We start from the raw sequence: 17,771 nt of genomic DNA on the forward strand, positions 1-17,771 counted from the left end.
TGTACCTTGAAGATCTGATAACATTTACCCATAAAAATGAAATTGGTGGTCTTAAAGATGGCTTTTTGACTGCCTTTTAAATTTTTAATTGTCATATTCAAGGGCTGCTAATATTCTACCCACTGTTCTCTGATCCTGGGCAAGTTACTAACTTCATCACATCTCAGTTTTCTTAATGGGAAAATGGGGATGCCAGACCTAACTCTCCAGTATTCTTGTAAGGATTAAATGAGATAACATGATTGTTTAAGCATAGTTCTGCCTCCCATAAGGTAATGCTCACCAGTAGTCACCACTGTTCCGTTGTTATTCCCTCAAGTGCATTAATGCGTAGTCGTTACCTTAATCATCCTCTTGCACAGTGGAGCTGTAGACTCCAGACCACACAGAAGATACAGCCAAGGTAGCCTCAACTCTGTCTGACACACCCGTTGCTGAGTCTGGACCTTTTTCAGACCCAGAGCTTTTACCTGCAGTGCTGTCCGCACACCTGCCCGTGGGCCGGGGTGCACCACCTCGGTCGTGCAGGGAGCCACGGCAGCTGCTCCCTTGGACCCCTGCCTCACCTGGAGCTCGTTCTCCACGTTGAGAATCCTTATTTGTTACTTACGGAAGATTTTTATCTCGTACAGAATAATGGCTTTTATAAAAAGCCATTTGAAAACTCAGGATCCAAGAACATTCTCTGAGGTTGTTTTTTAGCAAATATTTAGAAGTTTTGTCTCCATCCTTTGAAAGGAATATGACATGTTAGGCTAAGACAGATGTATAAAGTAGGAAATGGAGACTTGTATTCTCATCGACAAGCAGCATATGGTTTTTTTCCAGTCCACTACTTCAAAATCCTTCATCTGATACTTAAAATGTATTTATGTTGAGTCATTTCTTTCTCTTCGCTGGTGAACCAGAAGATCATGAAATGATTGTGCAGAGGCAGAAGCATTACGTTCAGTTTCTTTTTTTGTATACATCAGATAAGAGGCCTGCAAACGGCAGGCAGGCCACCTCACATCCTCTGTGGGGCTGTGGCGCAGCCGTGGGCCTGCTTGTCAGCGCGCAGTGCTTGCTGGTGCATCGGCCTGCCTCCAGGGAGCCCAGGGCTTTGTGACGGGAGGAGGCAGTGCTGAGAGCAGCGTTAGACTCTGAAAGGCTGCTTCTGTTTTTACAGCATTTCTTTCCTTCTTTTTAGTGTTTAGAAACTGCTGGGGCGGGTGGTTAAGAGTGTTACGAGGGGGGAGGAGAGGTGTACATTTAGAATTAGGATTTCTGAGTCTTCAACTAGGAAGGGAAAATAAAAAGTTCTGAAGTTCAGCTCAGCTTAAGCCTCTAAATTGCCCTTTCTGAACCAAAGCTTCTAATAGACAAAAAGCTCACAGATCTGAGGAGTAAAAGCAGCCTGAGGGGCTGACTTTGGTGAACCTTGATAGTAATAGAAGAGAAAAAGGCAGCCATTCCGAAGATTTGCCTATTTCCCCAGAGAGTAAGGAACCCCACACACCTGCCTCCCTTCCTTCTTTAATTCACTGTATTCCATTCAGCATGCCTCCCGGTAACCGCAGGCATCCGTGGAAACAGTCCTACCTGAGAAAAAGTCTGCTAAAGACTGTTTTCTGACATCTTCGCAGTATTTACGTTCTTGGGAGTGTTTGTCATCTCATAAAAAGTAAACACGGCGTGGGGACCCTGGAGCTCTGGAAAGATGACACTTTCACTACCAGCCAGGCAGCAGGGTTGTGGTCTATTTTCTCTGGCTGTTACTGTGTCCTACTATTATTGCTGAAATATCAGGGAAGTAACTTCATGGTATTGCTGTGATGTTACTTACATTATGATTATATATTGTACATTTCATATTATTATCCCATTAAAAGCACCAATGGTTTTTTTTCCTAGAGCAATCATGAAATTTCACAGTATGAAAATGGAAGAAATCAATAAAATCATCCGTGACCTTTGGCGAAGCACCTATCGTGGACAAGGTAGCGGACACAAAGCCTGTCCCAGCTCTTGCCCCGCACGGCCTCTCAGCAAGCCAGTCCTGCCTCCTGGACCTTCCTGAACTGCTCTTTGATGTTTTCTAAGAATTCTTATCTCGACAGCATCTTGTAGCAAGAAAACAATGCGAAGGTTTCTGTGCCAGAGCCGGCTGCCGTGCATGCTAGACTTAGCTGATGACGGGAGGTGCTGCTGAGTGCCACAGGGATGAGCCAGAACGGGATGAGAAGTAGACGAGCTAGGAAAGGCGGAGCTGGGGCTGCGGGCCGGGGTACCTGGGCTGCTGCTAGCCGGGATCCTCACGAATCCCTCGGCCAGACAGACGCATGGGTTTTCCCTGCGGGGTCAGCCACACACATCACGCCTGGGCTTGCTTGATAGTGTGTGCAAATGACAACAGGCCACAGGGCGTGGGCTCCTCTGAACCCGTCTTGTCTTTTGTGTCAGATATCGAATACATAGAAATTAGGTCTGATGCCGATGAAAACCTGTCAGCGTCCGATAAGCGGCGGAACTACAACTACCGAGTGGTGATGCTGAAGGGAGACACAGCCTTGGATATGCGAGGACGGTGCAGTGCTGGACAAAAGGCAGGTATCTCAGGAAGCGAGGGGGCCGCCTGGCATGGTGGGAGCTCCTTACGCTGCTCCTGGCTGCCATGTAAGTGGGTTAGGATCCGCATTCCTCTTAACGCTCCCCCACTTCTGACCAGTGTTTCCCGCAGCATTGTGTAAGTGAGGCTTTTAGCAGAAGGGCCCGAAACCTTCTCACGGGACAGGCTAAATGTAAAACAAGGGGCTGAAGACCCATTGTTTTACAGCCTTCTTGATGAGAATACATCACTATTTTATGTGCCACCAAGAAAGAAGAAAGGCAGTTGTCATTATAAGATGCCCCCTGATTTCAGAGAAGGCGAGAGGGGGAGAGGAGGAGAGGGCTGGTGTGTTTTAGAATCGGTGACATACGCTATTAGCAAACCAGGTCCCGGGTTGAGCCAGATGTGGCATCACAACACACAAGTCTCATTGAGGAAGCACCCCACTGTAGGGCTGAGTCCCCGACACCACCCCACCTCGCCTTGGGGCCTGCAGACCGTCTGGAACCAGGTCTGCTCCAGCCAGCGGCCGACTGTCACGCGCACAGGCTTGTACCCGAGATGTCACAGGGTCTCGAGCTTCCTCCACGCAGACTGGAAGCAGATTATGTCGACACCTCTGGACCCTTGATTTTCTTAACAAATTTTTTAAATTCTAGAAATGGATGCTCACATTACCTGAGTCATTTTCATAAATAGTTTTCAATTTTTACCTAAAGACACTCCACGCGTGGATGTACTTTGCTGTCAGCGCAGACAGCTGTACCAATTAAAGGCATCGACAGATTATTATCTTAATCATAGTCTGCAAAAAATGACAAATTTGTGATCTCTAATCAGTATCCCCTACTTGCTCTGGTGATTTTTAGTGGTAATTATGAGTGGGAAAATAGAGTTTGAAACATGTTTCTTTGGATTAAAAATACTTCCTAAAATAGTTTCTGAACAAAATAGGTTTCCTGTAGCTATTCTAAATTATAAAAATCAGCAGTAATTTATTCCTTGGTGTTGGGGAGAAGACAGACAAATGGTTCGGTAGACGCCATGCTGAGCAGGTGGCGTGGAGGCGGCCCTGGCTTCTGTGTCTGCGGCCTGCTCTGGGTGTCCGGGAGAAGCTGTGACCTGCCCTGAGACCACTCGCTCACGCGCTGGTTCTCCTTCACTCACAAGTTCAGGGGAGGGAGGATTTACAGCTCCCACCAAGGTGGTGTAGGCTTCCCAGAGTCATCCTTTACTCTTCATTCTGGGTACCTGCGACCCTCGGGGGGTTTCAGTGGGCCTGAGGGGTTCAGGCTTAGGTTTCTGTGAACCTTGAAAGTGCGTCAGTTTGGGCCGCTTGGGTCTCCTAAGGTGAGCTCCCATGGCACCGTACTTCTGTGCTCCCGCTGCTTTGGCCCGGGGGTTCACTCCCCTGCCTCAGAACTACATGCTTGTGTTACATGCACACGCATGTGCGTGTGGGCCAGAGCAGCCTGCAGGTCAGGCGCCTCTTCGGACCGTGGGACGTAGAAACGGGAGGAAGCCGGTGGGAGAGGAAAGGTCTCTGAGGCTCTGGAAAATGGAAGGTGTCCACGTTTTCTAATCTTATTATCAGGAGAATAAGATAGGTTGTTAGTTTTAAACCATTATTAACATTATTAGTTACAGATAAATGGTATTGCCTTTTAGATTCCCATCTGTGATTCCAAGTTTTGTTACAGCTGATGGGACTGGGGGAGGGGGAGATGAGCATTGCTTTTAGCATTTCATTTTATTGCGAATGGTAGGCTGAGGTGATGCACCTGACGCTTCGCCTTTTGGAAGGGCGTGAGGGTCCTGTGGCAGCCAGTGCCTGCTCTCCGAACCAAAGAGCAGTGATTCGCCTCCTAAGGCCGGCGACCCCATGACCTGTCCCACCTGCAGGGAGTAAGCCTGCTCTCCGCTTTCCTCGGGGAGTGGGGAGAAGGTCTGTGCAGCGCGGCTCAGCCCCGGTGCTTTCTTCCAGGTGTTGGCCTCTCTCATCATCCGCCTGGCTCTGGCGGAAACGTTCTGCTTGAACTGTGGCATCCTGGCCTTGGATGAGCCGACCACAAATCTTGACCGAGAAAACATCGAGTCTCTTGCACTTGCTCTGGTTGAGTAAGTTTCCCAAGTTTGGGGACAGGTTATGACTGCAGTTAAAGTAAGACGAAGAGGGTTCTGTGGCGAAGCCCCTCCCTGGACGTGTCCTCCTTGGGGAAGCTGGGTGTCTTTGCCTTTGGCAGTGATCTGTCAGGAGTTTTTAAGAAGAACTAGCTGGTGACCAGCAGCAGCAGAGACATCCTGCCCGTCCCCACGTGTGTTCATAGGGAAACTCTGGTTTGGCTTTCCAGTAAAGCCACCTGAGCCCACGTGTCCTGTACCAGACGTAACGTGACTTGCTAAAACATTCTGGGTGGTGACAGTGGTTTTAGACGGGATCCCCAGCTTTGGACATGCGTCAAACACCTACAAGGAATTGTGGCTTTTACTCAAAAAGTGTATTAGTGGCTGAGTGCGACCCAGACATGGTAAAATCGCACACACCTTTGACCGCATTCCCTGGGGCGGGGGCGGCCCTTGCTTAATAACTGTGCTGGCACAGAAAGAGCCTGTGCCCTCGAGTTGAGGGGCTGAGTCAGGTGCCCCCCACTCCAGCTAGACTCTCTGGGCCAAGGTAATGCTTGCTGTCTGATAGTAGGGGGAGGGCTGGGGGAGGGCTGAGCAGCCGTCTCCCAGGAGCCCGGTGCAGCCAGCACGCAAGGGCCGGCGCTTTGGGAACCAGCGTGCACCCAGCTCTGGGCAGCAGCTGAACGAGTTGATTAAAGTCTGTCGGATCTCAGGCTCCTAGTTACCCAGCACAGAGCTGATGAGCACAGATGTTCCCAGTCCGCCCACTCGGGCCCCGTATGTCACAGCAGTGCCACAGCAGAGTTCTAGGTACGCACAGCTCCTAAGAAGGCAGTGGGCCTTGTGTATGTTATTCCCCTGCCTGTAGTCTTCAGAAGAAAAAATTTCCTTCCAGAGAAAACTAGTCACAGGTCAAGAAAGCCCCAGGCGCGGGAGTCAGTGAGACTCCTAGAGCTGAGCAGCACAGATTAGGGAAGGCTCAGGAGAGCACTTCCACCTGCTGTGGTGAGAAGAACTTGGGTTCTGGGAGAGACTAAAGCACGTGCTCACTGCCGTGCGTAAGCCAGACCTGCGGGAGGAGTCAGGCTGTGCACCTGCACTGCCCGCTGAGGCGCTGGGACCCGGCCTCCGGCTGGAGGCCGGGGTCCCCCGCCCCTCCCCCACTTCCTGCAGGGCTGTCGGCCAGACACTCACAGGCACAGGAAAAGCCCCACAGCACAGTCATGCGTCTGACAGGCTCTCAGTGGCTTTTTCAAATAAAGGAAAGGGCTCCTTAGGCTCTTTAGTAACAGCATGTTCTAAATATATTGTTTCAGGATAATAAAAAGTCGCTCCCAGCAACGTAACTTCCAGCTTCTGGTAATCACTCACGATGAGGACTTTGTGGAGCTCTTGGGGCGTTCTAAATATGTGGAGACGTTCTACCGGGTCAAGAAGAACGTCGATCAGTGCTCAGAGATTGTCAAGTGCAGTGTTACCTCCCTGGGGTCTTACGTCCATTAAAAACACTCAAGATTTAATTGCCTTGGAAACAGGTCCTCCGGCAACTGCTGATTTCTGATATCAGCTGGGTCAGTAAGCAAATTATTCTTTAAAAGTAGCTTTGTGTCTAGGATTTTGAATGTCTGAGAGGTTCTAAAATGATTAAAATTGTTTCACATGAAACTTGGACTGATTTCTGAACTCCATCCCTCCAGGCACCCCGGCAGGCCTGCAGGCTCAGCAGCAGCCCCCCCAGCCCAGCCTCGCTCCCTCCCCAGCAGACCGTGGGGCTCCCTGAGCCTGGAGCTGTTCCCTTTCCCTTTTTAAAGCACTGGCGAGAAGTAGGTTCATGCTGCCTTGAAGATTTATGGTTTGGGCATTTTTTTAAAAATCAGTGTTAAGTGTTACCACTAAATTTATTTCCTTGGATGTGGTTTTTAAAAACTGAATTATTAGTATTTTCTGAAAATGACCACAAATAATGAGATTTTAATGTATGAGTCCACTCTTAACTCTATAAATCCAGCCAAGTGACCTCCCACTCTGGGCCTCAGTTCCCAGACTAAAATTTTTAGTAGTTGGATGGCTTCAGGGTCTCACGGGAACCTCAGGTAATCCTCTAGTTCAGGGTGTCAAACTCATTTTCACCGGGGGCCACACCAGCCTTGCGGTTGCCTTCAAAGGGCCAAATGTAACTTTAGCACTGTATGAATGTAACTACTTAACTAGGGGCAAGGAGCTCGGTGCTACTGCAGGTAGAAACAAGGTGGAGGGCCGATTCCACTGCGGGCCTTGTGTTTGCCGCCTGTGGTCTAGTTCTGTGTCCACCGTCTGCCCTCCCCACACATCCCTGCAGGTTGTCATCCAGACTAGGCTCTCGAGACAGACAGAGGGGGGAGGGGAGAGAAGGAAGAAGTTCCCCACTGTGCACACCCCCTTGGACAACTCTGGCCTAGAGCAAGGCCTCCCTCAGCGGAAAGTCTAACTCTCCCGTGTGTCTAGCTTGGGTGTCCCCCCAGCCCTGCCCTCTGCTGCAGCTGCTCTCCCAGTGTGCACTGCAGGGTGGGAGGCGAGCAGGGCCCCTCAGAGTCAGGGCCTGCTCGCAGAGGGTCCAGCCAGACCTGGAGGAGGGGGCCTCTCATTTCACTCCAGGCGTCACTGCTGGTAAAAGCCCAGCACACCTTTCTCTTAGAATTACCAGGCGACATCCTGAAGCCTCTCACAAGCACCGCATACAGAATGCCACCAAAGTAGCATCCTTTTGAGCTGGATGTGTGGGGTTGGGTTATTCAGGGCCTGCCGGTCGTGCAGCACTGTTGTGTGTGGTCCCCACAGCCCTTCCGAACCAGGGGCTAGAGAGCATCAGCTCTAAGGTCCTTACGGGGGTCAGTGGTGACGGAAGGAGATTAGGCTTTGGGTGGAGAACACACAATACGTTGTGCGGGTGATGTGTTACAGAATTGTACACCTGAAACCTGTGTGACTGTATTAACCAACGTCATCCCAATAAACTACATTTTTAAAAGCTGGGGGGAGGGGAGGAAGTTCTGCGGTTCTAAAGTGTCTGTGGTAGGCTGAGTAATGGCCTCCCAGCGTCCCAAGGTCTTAATCCCTAGAACCTGCGAACATCGCCTCACATAGCAAAAGGGGCTTTGCAGATGTGATTGGAGTGAGGGTCGTGAGGTGGTAGTATGCTGGTGGGCCTGCATGTAGTCACCAGTACCCTTACGAGGAGGAGGCCGAGCAGCCGGTCTGCAGAAGAGGAGGCCAGGCGTTCTCGGACGCTTGGGCATACCAGTGACCACCAGAAGCCGAAGAGAAAAAAAAAAATCAAAGGAACCAGTTTTCCCTTCCAAACCTCCAAACAGAACCAGCCCTGCTGGCCCCTTCACTGGTAGCCCAGTAAAACTGATTTTGGCCTGCTGACCTCCAGAACCAAAAGAGAATGAATCTGCATTGTTTTAAGCTGCTTGGTTTGTGGTAATTTGTTACAGCAGCAATAGGAAACTAATACACTACCCAGTGTATGCAGTCAGTTTCTGTGCATATAGAACGATACCAGTTATGTACTATGCTTGAGAGAGTTGAAAAAAATACGCAAGTTATTTTCTGTGTTCTGTGGTTCCCACAAAGGACCTGGTTGAAAAGGGCTGGTCTAGACCCTTTTCTAGAAAGGGCCAAGCAGCACAGCCACTGGCTTCCTGTCCGAGGCCCCGTCTCTTGGCCATGTTCAGTCGTCCTAATTAGCTTTGAAAAACTTAAGACTGCCCACATTTACCAACCTAGCGTAACCCGGACAAAGGTGCCCCCAGAAAAAACAGCAGACTGGTTCTCTCTCAGAGCACAGATCCAGGAATTCCTAAATTAAGAACAAGTCAGTTCCAGTCATACTAAAATAAACATAATTAACCAAAGTGTTCCTGTCCTAAGAATACAAGACTTTCAGAAAATGAGAAATCTGTTTCTAAATCATCAACATCATAAAGCCAAAGAGGGACATTTCTGATAGACACCTAACTGGCCATTATTTGATAAAATTCAGCATCTCCTAGCTTTGGCAAACTCACAACACTGCAAAGAATAAAAGATTTTCTTACTGTTTCTTGTTACCACAGCAGAATTAAACTCAAGAGCAAAAGATGAGACATTCCCATTAAACCACAAGCCAGCTGCTCTCTATCGGCACGTTTCTGAAAGCGCTGGACATCACCATAAGGCATGACTGGAAGCGGTGGTGCAGCACACTCGAAACCCCCCAATCTCAAGTCTGGTTTCCCCTGAGGACTCGGTTCCCTTGCTTCCCTTGACTCCTTGCCCTCCCAGTCCCCTTACGTCGCTGGGCGTGGGAGGCGGGGTGCAAACCCTTGCTCTTCACTGCCGCTTCTAGATCATCCCCCCCTCCATCCCCCTCCTCCATGGGTGGAAAGAATAGGCTTCACAGGAAGAGGCGAAGAAGATGAGCCGGCCTACTCAGGCTCCTATCTTAGCACCACCCCTCACTATTCTGGGACCCTGGGCAAGTCATTTGTCCTGTTTCCTCATTTGTAAAAATAGGTAAAAATGGCACCTATCCTGCAGGGTTGTCAGGAGGGTCGAATGACATTGTAAACTTCTAGAACTGCCTGGCACAGAGGAAGTGCTACATGCTTGTTCAAGAAAAGCCGCCTAGCCCCAGTCTCCTCCTCGCAGCAGTTCTCCTTAGCCCCCAGCCTGGGCACCGCCCTTCCTGACCTTTCCTCTCCGGGTTCACTCTCGTTCTCCACCTCTGACTTCCCAGTCATCCGTGATTTCAGTGTCCAGATGATGATCGCACCCAAACCCCTGGCCTCAGCTCCTTGTTTTCCTCCAGTGAGATGACTCCACAGTCTTACTCCCAAGTCCAGTCCTTTTAATAATAACTGCAACCCTCCAAAAGCTCAATTTAAGCCTCTCCAATTCACACCAGGGGTCTCTTTGAACCCACCTGGATTTTGGTCCATGGATTCTACCCCTTTCTCAGTCATTTGCTGCCCTTGTGCCTTCCCCCCAGAACACCTGAACTTCCACGGTGCACCAGCATGTCAAGGTCTTGCACAGACCTCAGCTGTGCAGCCTCTTCAGCTATGCAGCCTCCTCCGCTGGTTCCCATTTCTCTTGCCCTTTGATGTAGGAATGCTTCAGTGCCCAGTCTGAGCCTGCACCTCCTCTCTTCTCTGCACCCCCTTGTTTGGCGATCTCATCCAGTCTCATAGCCCTAAAGCTGTTGTCCTAGTTTGGCCTCTCCCAGCAGCGGAACCTAAAACAGTGATACAAGCAGCTGTGCACAGTAGGAGATCGCGGGAATTACACAGCGAAGATGGCCAGTGCGGAGTGAGTTCTTACACCAGCAGCCCCAGCATGCGGTTGGGGCTCAATCCCACAGGGAGCCTGGAAAATCTGGCAAAATATGTTTCAGAATTGTCCCTCCTGAGGGACAAGGGAGCTGGGGCATGTACGTCCATCCTGGCTCCTGAGAGTCACTAACCGAGGGGTGCTCCAGAGCAAACCAGCCACCGGCTCGCCTTGTGCACCAGGAGAGATGCATTTCACAGTTCAAAGAAAAAGGGAGGGAGGGAGGAAAGAAAGAAAGGCAGGCCCTTCGACAGAGACACATGGGGAAGATGGAGGTGGGCTGGATCACACTGGAAACGTTCAGGACAGGGGGGGGCCTAGTGGCAACTTTAGCAATCACATAGAGCTACTCCTCAGTAAGTCTCTAGTCCAGATCTCTTCGAAACTGACCCATTAAGCTGCCATTACTACAGGACATCTAGTTGCACTCCAATATCTAATATCTAGACATTTAAAGCCTGAAATGACCGAACACCAATCTTTCTCCTGAGCCTGCGCCTCCAATAGGCTTTCAATTAATAGCAACTTGATTCTTCCAATTGCTCAGGTAAAATCTTGCCATCGTCGTTCATTCTGCTTATCTTCCATCATGCATCCAATCCACCAGTTTAATACTGTGGGGTCAACTCTCAAAATATGTCCAGAATCCAACCAAGTCCCAGCATCGAAACCACCGCCGCTGCGGTCTCGAACCTGACTGACCGGGTAAGCAGCTGGCTGCTCCGCCTGACCTGGCCCTGTGCCCACAGTTAGTTCTCAACACAGCAGCCAGTCACCTCTTCGAAAGTAAACGAAATAAATGTCTCTCACAGGGGCATGGGTTAGCCATTCTGAAACCGCTTCATATCAAAATCAAACACATGAATATATTATAGACTAAGGACCGAGTCTCACTGTTGAAGAAAGATGTTGGCATCCCTGGAAAGCGGAAAGGGAGGCTATTTAACCAACAGCCAACCACCCCAGTAGTGTTGGGTTCAATCCAAAGTATTGATGTAAATGTCTGGTTTTAGTATAGGAAGGATTTCTACTTGCATAGGGGGAGAATAAAGACGGCCAAAAATCCACTTCTCCATAAAAGAAATGAGAGCAAAGGCAAAATAAACTTTGTAAAGAACTTTGGAACTTAAGTAAAGGCTCGCAAAAGCCACACGGTGTTTGTTCACGGACACCGGCCGAATCGCGGCAGGAAGAGCCAGTGCGCTCTCCCTCGCCCTCACCCACTCCCCTCTCCGGGCCTCTGCAGCAGCTTTGAAAACCAACGTGGCTACAGTACCTGTGGGAACCAGCAGCCCCTGGAGGAAGCAGAATGGGCTTGGAGCTCCCCGAAATCTTCAGCCCAGGAGAAGCGCGGCTTTTTGACCTCTCCGGCAGCTCTCCGAAACGAGTCTTAATCTGACCCAGGACGAGCCTGCTCAGCAAACAGCCCTACCTGCGCTAGGCAATCAGTGGTGATTGGTTAACGCTGCAGCTGCCTGAGGCCACAAGGCGGTGAGAAACAACCGAAGAGGAAAAAGTGGGGAATGGTAGGTCCAGGAGGGCTTTGACGAGCCTGAACCAATTCCTGGGAATCTAGAAGTTCAGGTGTGTGTCAGAGGTTTGTGCATTCCCGGGAAAGACCTGAGAAGGCCCTAAGCATTGACCTCTGGCTGACCTTGACACTTGTGCAAGAAGTGAAGGCTATTGCACACTTATAAACTGCCTGCTGGAGCACCACAAACATGACCAAACAATCTCTCTCTCTCTCTCCCTCTCTCTCCCTCTCTCTGTTCCCCCCCCCCCCCCGCCCCGCTCCCCTCTCACACACAGCCCTTCCACAAAGGCTTGGAAACTTACTAGTTCCAGGCCTTAAAAGAAATCTGTCTAATCTTTAACATACCACTAAGTTAACCAAGACTTCAGTGATGACACCCCGACAAAGAATACGCTGTACTTCATTAGCCCATGAACATCAATACCTAAGTAAATATCAGTAACAACACTTACGGGGTAATCTGATTTTCAGAGTTGACTCATCATATTACGTCCAGTTTTCAATCAGAAGTTATAAGACATGCAAAGAAAAAGAATACACGGCCCACATACAGACAAAAAAAATAAAAGTCCATAGAAACTGTCCCTGAGGAAGCCCAGATAAAGACTGCAAATCAGATGTTTGAATGAATGTGTTCAAGGAACTAAGGAAACCATGTCTAAAAAATTAAGGAAAGGATGAGAATGATGTCTCACCAAACAGACTATCGTTAAGGAAATGGAAATTAATTTTTTAAAAAAGAACCAAATAGAAGTTAGGGAGGTGAAGAAAACAGTAACAAAAAGTTACGTGAGCTCAAGAGCAGACTTGAACTAACAGAAGAAAAAAAAAAATCAATGAACTTGAAAACAGCTCATCAGAAGTGATCCAGTCTGAAGAACAGAAAAAAGGATGAAGAGAAATGAGCAGAGCTCAGAGCCCTGTGAGACACCGTCGAGCATATGAGCGCACCAGGGATCCCAGACCCAGTGGGAATCCCGGAGGAGCAGAGAAAACGGCAGAAAGATAAGTACTACTGGCCAGAAAAGTCCCCAGTTTTATGAACAACATTCATTTTCATATCCTAGAAACCAAACTAACTCCAAGCAGAATATACTCAAGGAGATTTGGACTTAGCTGCATCACAGTCAACTTGTCAAAAAACAAACACAGGGCATCTTGGAAGTGGCAAGAGAAAGCAGTGAAGAACCCTCAATAAAATGACCAGCTGCTTCCCTGAGAAACAGCGGAAGCCAGAAGCCAGGGACGGCTTACTGAAAGTGCTCAGTGAGAAGACTAGACGGGAATTCTATACCCAGGAAAGCTACCCCCGAAAGGGAGAGACTAAGACCTTTGGAGACAAAGACCTGGATGATCTGCATGCAGCAGAGGAGCCTACGGCAGCACTAGACAGAACCCTCCCGGCTGAAACGGCAGGAAACGGCGTAAATGTACTTGAGGAAAGAAAGAGCTGCGGTAAAGGTAACCACGCGGGGAACTTAAAAGTGCAAATGTAGTTTGGTGTGTAATCCTGTTCTATCCGATTGAAAACCTAACTGCAGGAAGAAATCCTTTAAACACTGTATTTATGAGTTTATAACATACAAAGGTGTAACTTACAACAGTCGCACGAAGAAGCGGAAGGAAACGGATCTAGAGATACAGATAGACAGACTGACAGAGTTACCTGTGTTCACCTACGAGAATGTATTTCCAGGAGGTAAGTCCGTGCTGTTTCTTTCATGCCTGGCACCAAGGAAGCACTTAATAAACATTTACTGAATGAATGAATGACCTTGTAATTGCTCTGTGAATTATTTGTAATCATTTGTTTAAAACACGTCTTCGCACCAAGCCGAATACTTACAAAGGGTGAGATTCCACTCTCAGTTCAGGAATGCGGTGCTTATACGCACATCCGCTGACTAGGAGGACAGATATTATTGCGATTATTGTCTCTGGTAGCTGCAATTTGGGGGGATTATATTTTCTTTGCGTATTTGCACTTGACACCGTACCATTTTTGAGTAATTCTTATTTCTTTTTATTTTTTTATTTCTTTATTTTTAGAGAAAGGGGAAGGGAGGGAGGAAGAGAGGGAAACATCAGTGTGGGGGTTGCCTCTCACACGTGCCCACCTGGGGACCTGGCCCACACACAACCCAGGCATGTGCCCTGACTGGGAATTGAACTGGCAACCGTTTGGTTCGCAGGCTGGCGCTCAGTCCACTGAGCCACACCAGCCAGGGCTGAATAATTTTTAAAATGCAGAATACTGCAGGTTAACATTGGAGAATGCCCTTTGTATATTTTAAGTAAAAAGGTAGAAGCTGTCCAATGCATTGTCCCACTTTTGGAACAGACTGTGAGTATGCACAGAAAAAGGAGTGTTAACAGGTATGAGGGTTATCGGTGTCAGGGCAAAGGGGCGTGAAACTAGCGTTTGCTTCTCATGGCTTGTCGCTCATAAATCCTCCACACTAAAAACATATATCCCAAGCAGTAACAGTGGAATGAACAGATAAACTCCCACCTGATAATCCCCTAAAATGACAGTCACTGAACGTTTAAAAGGTTTAAGCCCACCGACACGGGAGAAAGGGGCAATAGCCACAGCCCTCTGAGAGGTGGGGAGCAGATCGACAACGGGCAGACGACTCGACTGACCCAGAACACTGAACGGCGGACCAGCCACAGAGGAGGCCTACTCTGGTGCGCTCTCTCCCCCAAGTGCCCAGGGACTGGCAGAAGAACGAGCTCCTCTAGGTAGGGAGTAGTGAGAATAAGTTGAAACGTGGTTTAAGAAGCAGTTACATCCCCACTTCCACTCTTCAAAGTCGAGTGACCCTACTGCGGCAGAAGATGGAAGAATTTTTTAATTCTCTGGAGAGTGTATCAGACCAGGAAACACTGGGCATGGCTGAGGGGGGCCTAGTTGTGCCGAAATCAGGGCCCTGAGTGAGCAACTGACAGATGCCGAGACCCCCACAGCCAGCCCTCTACCCACTCTTGGCTGCCAAAATGCTGGCAGCCAGGCTGGAAGCGGGAGAGAGTTTTCTGGGAAAGCTGCCCGCCTGCCAAAACTGCCCTACAGAAGCTGGCATGGAAAGGCCCCCCAGTGAAACAACCAGCCAATGACTGCAAAATTATCCTTCAAAACCAAAGGAGAGCCCTGGCCAGTTTGGCTTAGATGGTAGCAGCGGCATCCCATAACTGAAGGGTTGTGGGTTTGATTTCCGGTCAGGGTGCATACGTAGGTTGTAGGTCTGATCCCCGGTCCAGGCATGTGAGGAGGCCATCCAACATATGATTTGACAAGAAGAACAAATTAAATCCAAAGCCAGCAGAAGAAAAGAATAAGAATTAGAGCATAAATCAATGAAATTGAAAACAGGAAAGCAATAGAGAAAATAAAAGAAACCAAAAGCTGGTTTTTTGAAACAATCAATAAAATCAATAAGCCTCTAAGTAGGCTAAGAAAAGGAGAGAGAACAAAAATTTTAATAATGTAAATGAAACAGAGGCACCACTACAGATCCCATGGACATTAGGAGCATTATCAGGGAATACTACAAATACTTTGAATGCTATGAACTATTCTATGCCTACAAATCTGATAACCTATTTGATATGGACCAACTATTTGAAAAACATAATCGGTCAAAACTTGCACAAGAAGAAACAAACAATCCAAATAGCTTTAGATCTATTAAATAAATTTAATAATAATTAAAAACCTTCTAAAATATAAAGCACTAGGCTCCGATGGGTTCAATGGTGAATTCTACCAAGCAATTATGAAAGAAATTTTATCAATTCTTTACAACCTCTTTCAGAAGACGTAAGTAAAGAGAATACTTCCTAACAAATTCCATGAGACCAGCTTACCCTAATATCAAAACAGGCAAAGACATTATAAAATATAAAAGTGTAAATCCATATCTCTTTTGAACAGAGATGCAAAAATCCTCCACAAAATATTAGCAAATTAAATCCAACAATTTTAAAATGGGTTTTTTCCCAGATATGCAAAGCTGGTTCAATATTCAAAAATTAGTTAATCCATCACATCAACAGGCTATAGAATAAATATCACATAATCACATCAATTGACAAAATCCATCACCCATTCATGATAAAAACTCTCAGTAAACTAAGAATAGAGGGGAGCTTCCTGAACTTGATAAAGTATATCTATAAAAAATCTCAGCCAACATCACACTTCATGGGTAGAAATGCGAAGTTTTCCCACAAAAATCAGGAATAGGGCAAGAATATCCCCTCTTACCACTGCTTTTCAACATTGTACTGGAAGTCTTAGCTAGTGCAGTAAGACAAGAAAAGGGAGTAAAAAGGTGTACAGATTAGGAATGAAAACATAAAACTGTCTTTGTTTGCAGATGACATGGTTATCTAAGGAGAAAACCTAAAAGAACCAATAAAATCCTCCTAGAACTCATTAGCTATTATAACAGGGTACAGGATACAAGGTTAATATACAAAAGCCAATCACTTTCCTATACACCAGCAACGAACAAGTGAAATCTGAGATTTAAAACATAATACCATTTACATTAGCCTCACAAAATGAAATATGTAGCTGTCAATCGCACAAAGGATGTCCACCAGATCTCTACAAGGAAAACTACAACCCTCCCATGACAGGAACCAAAGGGCTAAGCAAGTGGAGAAATAGACCATTGTTCATGGGTAGGAAGACTTAACACCGTCACGGTGTCAGACCTTCCCACCTCAATCCAAATCAAAATTTCAGCAGGTTATTTTGCAGATACTGACCAACTGATTCTCCAGTTTATATGGAGAGGCAAAAGGACAGCCAACACAGTACTGAAGGAGGAGAACAAAGCCGACGGCCTGCCACCGCCTGACTTCGAGACCTGCTACAGAGCTCTCACCAGAATAACGAGGAAATGGCAGAAGAGTGGACTAATTGATCAGTGGAGCAGGACAGAGGCCTCAGGAGCAGACCCCCACAAGTACAGTCCACTGATCTTTGACAAAGGCGCAGAGGCGATGCGATGGAGCAGGTATGAGGAGATGTGAAGAGATAATGGAGATTATCTCTTCAGCCAATGGTGCTGGAACATTCACACGGGAAACAAACAAATGTAGACACAGACTTCACACCCTTCACAAAAAGCAACTCAAACGGATCACAGGCCTAAGTGTCAAGCTCAAGACTCTAACCTCCGGCGACACAGGAGAAAAGGGAGATGACTTCGGGTTTGGCGAGGACCCTCTCCCGGCAACACCAGGGGCACGAGCTATGAGCGCTGTCGTAGGTAGGCCGGGCTTCGTTAAAATGTAGACATTTCTGCTCGTCAAAAGGCACTGCCAAGAGAATAGACGAGCCACAGACTGGAAGAAAATACTTGCAAAAAATAAAGGGCTGTTATTTAGTACACACCAACCCAAATTTTCAAAGGGCCAAAGACTTTAACAGACATCTCACCAAAAACGATACACAGATGGCAAGTAAGCACTTGAAACAATGCCTCACACCGTCTGCGATATCAGGGAAGTGGTGAGATGCCTACTAGCGCGGCCAAAATCCACACCACTGACAGTGCTAAGTGCCGGTGAGGACGTGGGGTGACAGGAAGTCTTCGTCACTTCTGGCGGGGTTGCAAAATGGTGCAGCCACTGTGGAGGACAGTCTGACAGCTTTTTATAAAAATAAACATACTCTTACAGATGACCCAGCAGTCATGCTCCTTGGCATTTATGCAAATGAACTGGAAACCCACTTCCTCACAAAGCCTGCACACAGATGTTTATAGAAGCTTTATTCACAATTGGCAATAGTTGGAAGCAACCAAGATGTCCTTCGGTTGGTGAATGAATAAACCGTGATACCTCCAGACCATGGAATAGTATTCGGTACTGAAAAAGAAATGCCCTGTCAAGCCAGGGAAAGACGTAGAAGAAACTCGAATGTATGTAACTAAGCACGTAAAAGAAGCCCATCTGAAAGGGCTAAATAGTGTACGATTGCAACTGTATGGCATTCTGGAAAAGGCAAAACCACGGGGACCGTGGAAAGATCAGTGGTTGCGGTTGTGGGAGAGGGAGGGTGCGTGGGCGGAGCACAGAGGATTGTTAGGGCAGGGACGTCACTCCGCATGACAGCATAGTGGCGCATGCACGTCGTTACGCATCGGTGCAAGC

The 17,771-nt window shown here is 47.9% G+C and overlaps 1 protein-coding gene across 2 annotated transcripts in view; it reads left to right on the forward strand.

The window, feature by feature from the left end:
* Positions 1 to 6,382, forward strand: part of RAD50 (RAD50 double strand break repair protein) — a 72,304-nt gene extending 65,922 nt beyond the window's left edge. For both annotated transcript variants that reach the window (XM_024575158.4, XM_045183922.3), the window contains 4 exons: positions 1,894 to 1,979; positions 2,443 to 2,585; positions 4,575 to 4,708; positions 6,034 to 6,382. In XM_024575158.4, coding sequence (XP_024430926.2) covers positions 1,894 to 1,979; positions 2,443 to 2,585; positions 4,575 to 4,708; positions 6,034 to 6,220 — 550 coding nt within the window. In that variant the 3' untranslated portion in view covers positions 6,221 to 6,382. The remainder of the gene's footprint in view (positions 1 to 1,893; positions 1,980 to 2,442; positions 2,586 to 4,574; positions 4,709 to 6,033) is intronic.
* Positions 6,383 to 17,771: the final 11,389 nt, after the last annotated feature.

This window comes from Desmodus rotundus, chromosome 10 (genome assembly GCF_022682495.2).
Source record: "Desmodus rotundus isolate HL8 chromosome 10, HLdesRot8A.1, whole genome shotgun sequence".
In the NCBI taxonomy this organism is placed as follows: Eukaryota; Metazoa; Chordata; class Mammalia; order Chiroptera; family Phyllostomidae; genus Desmodus; species Desmodus rotundus.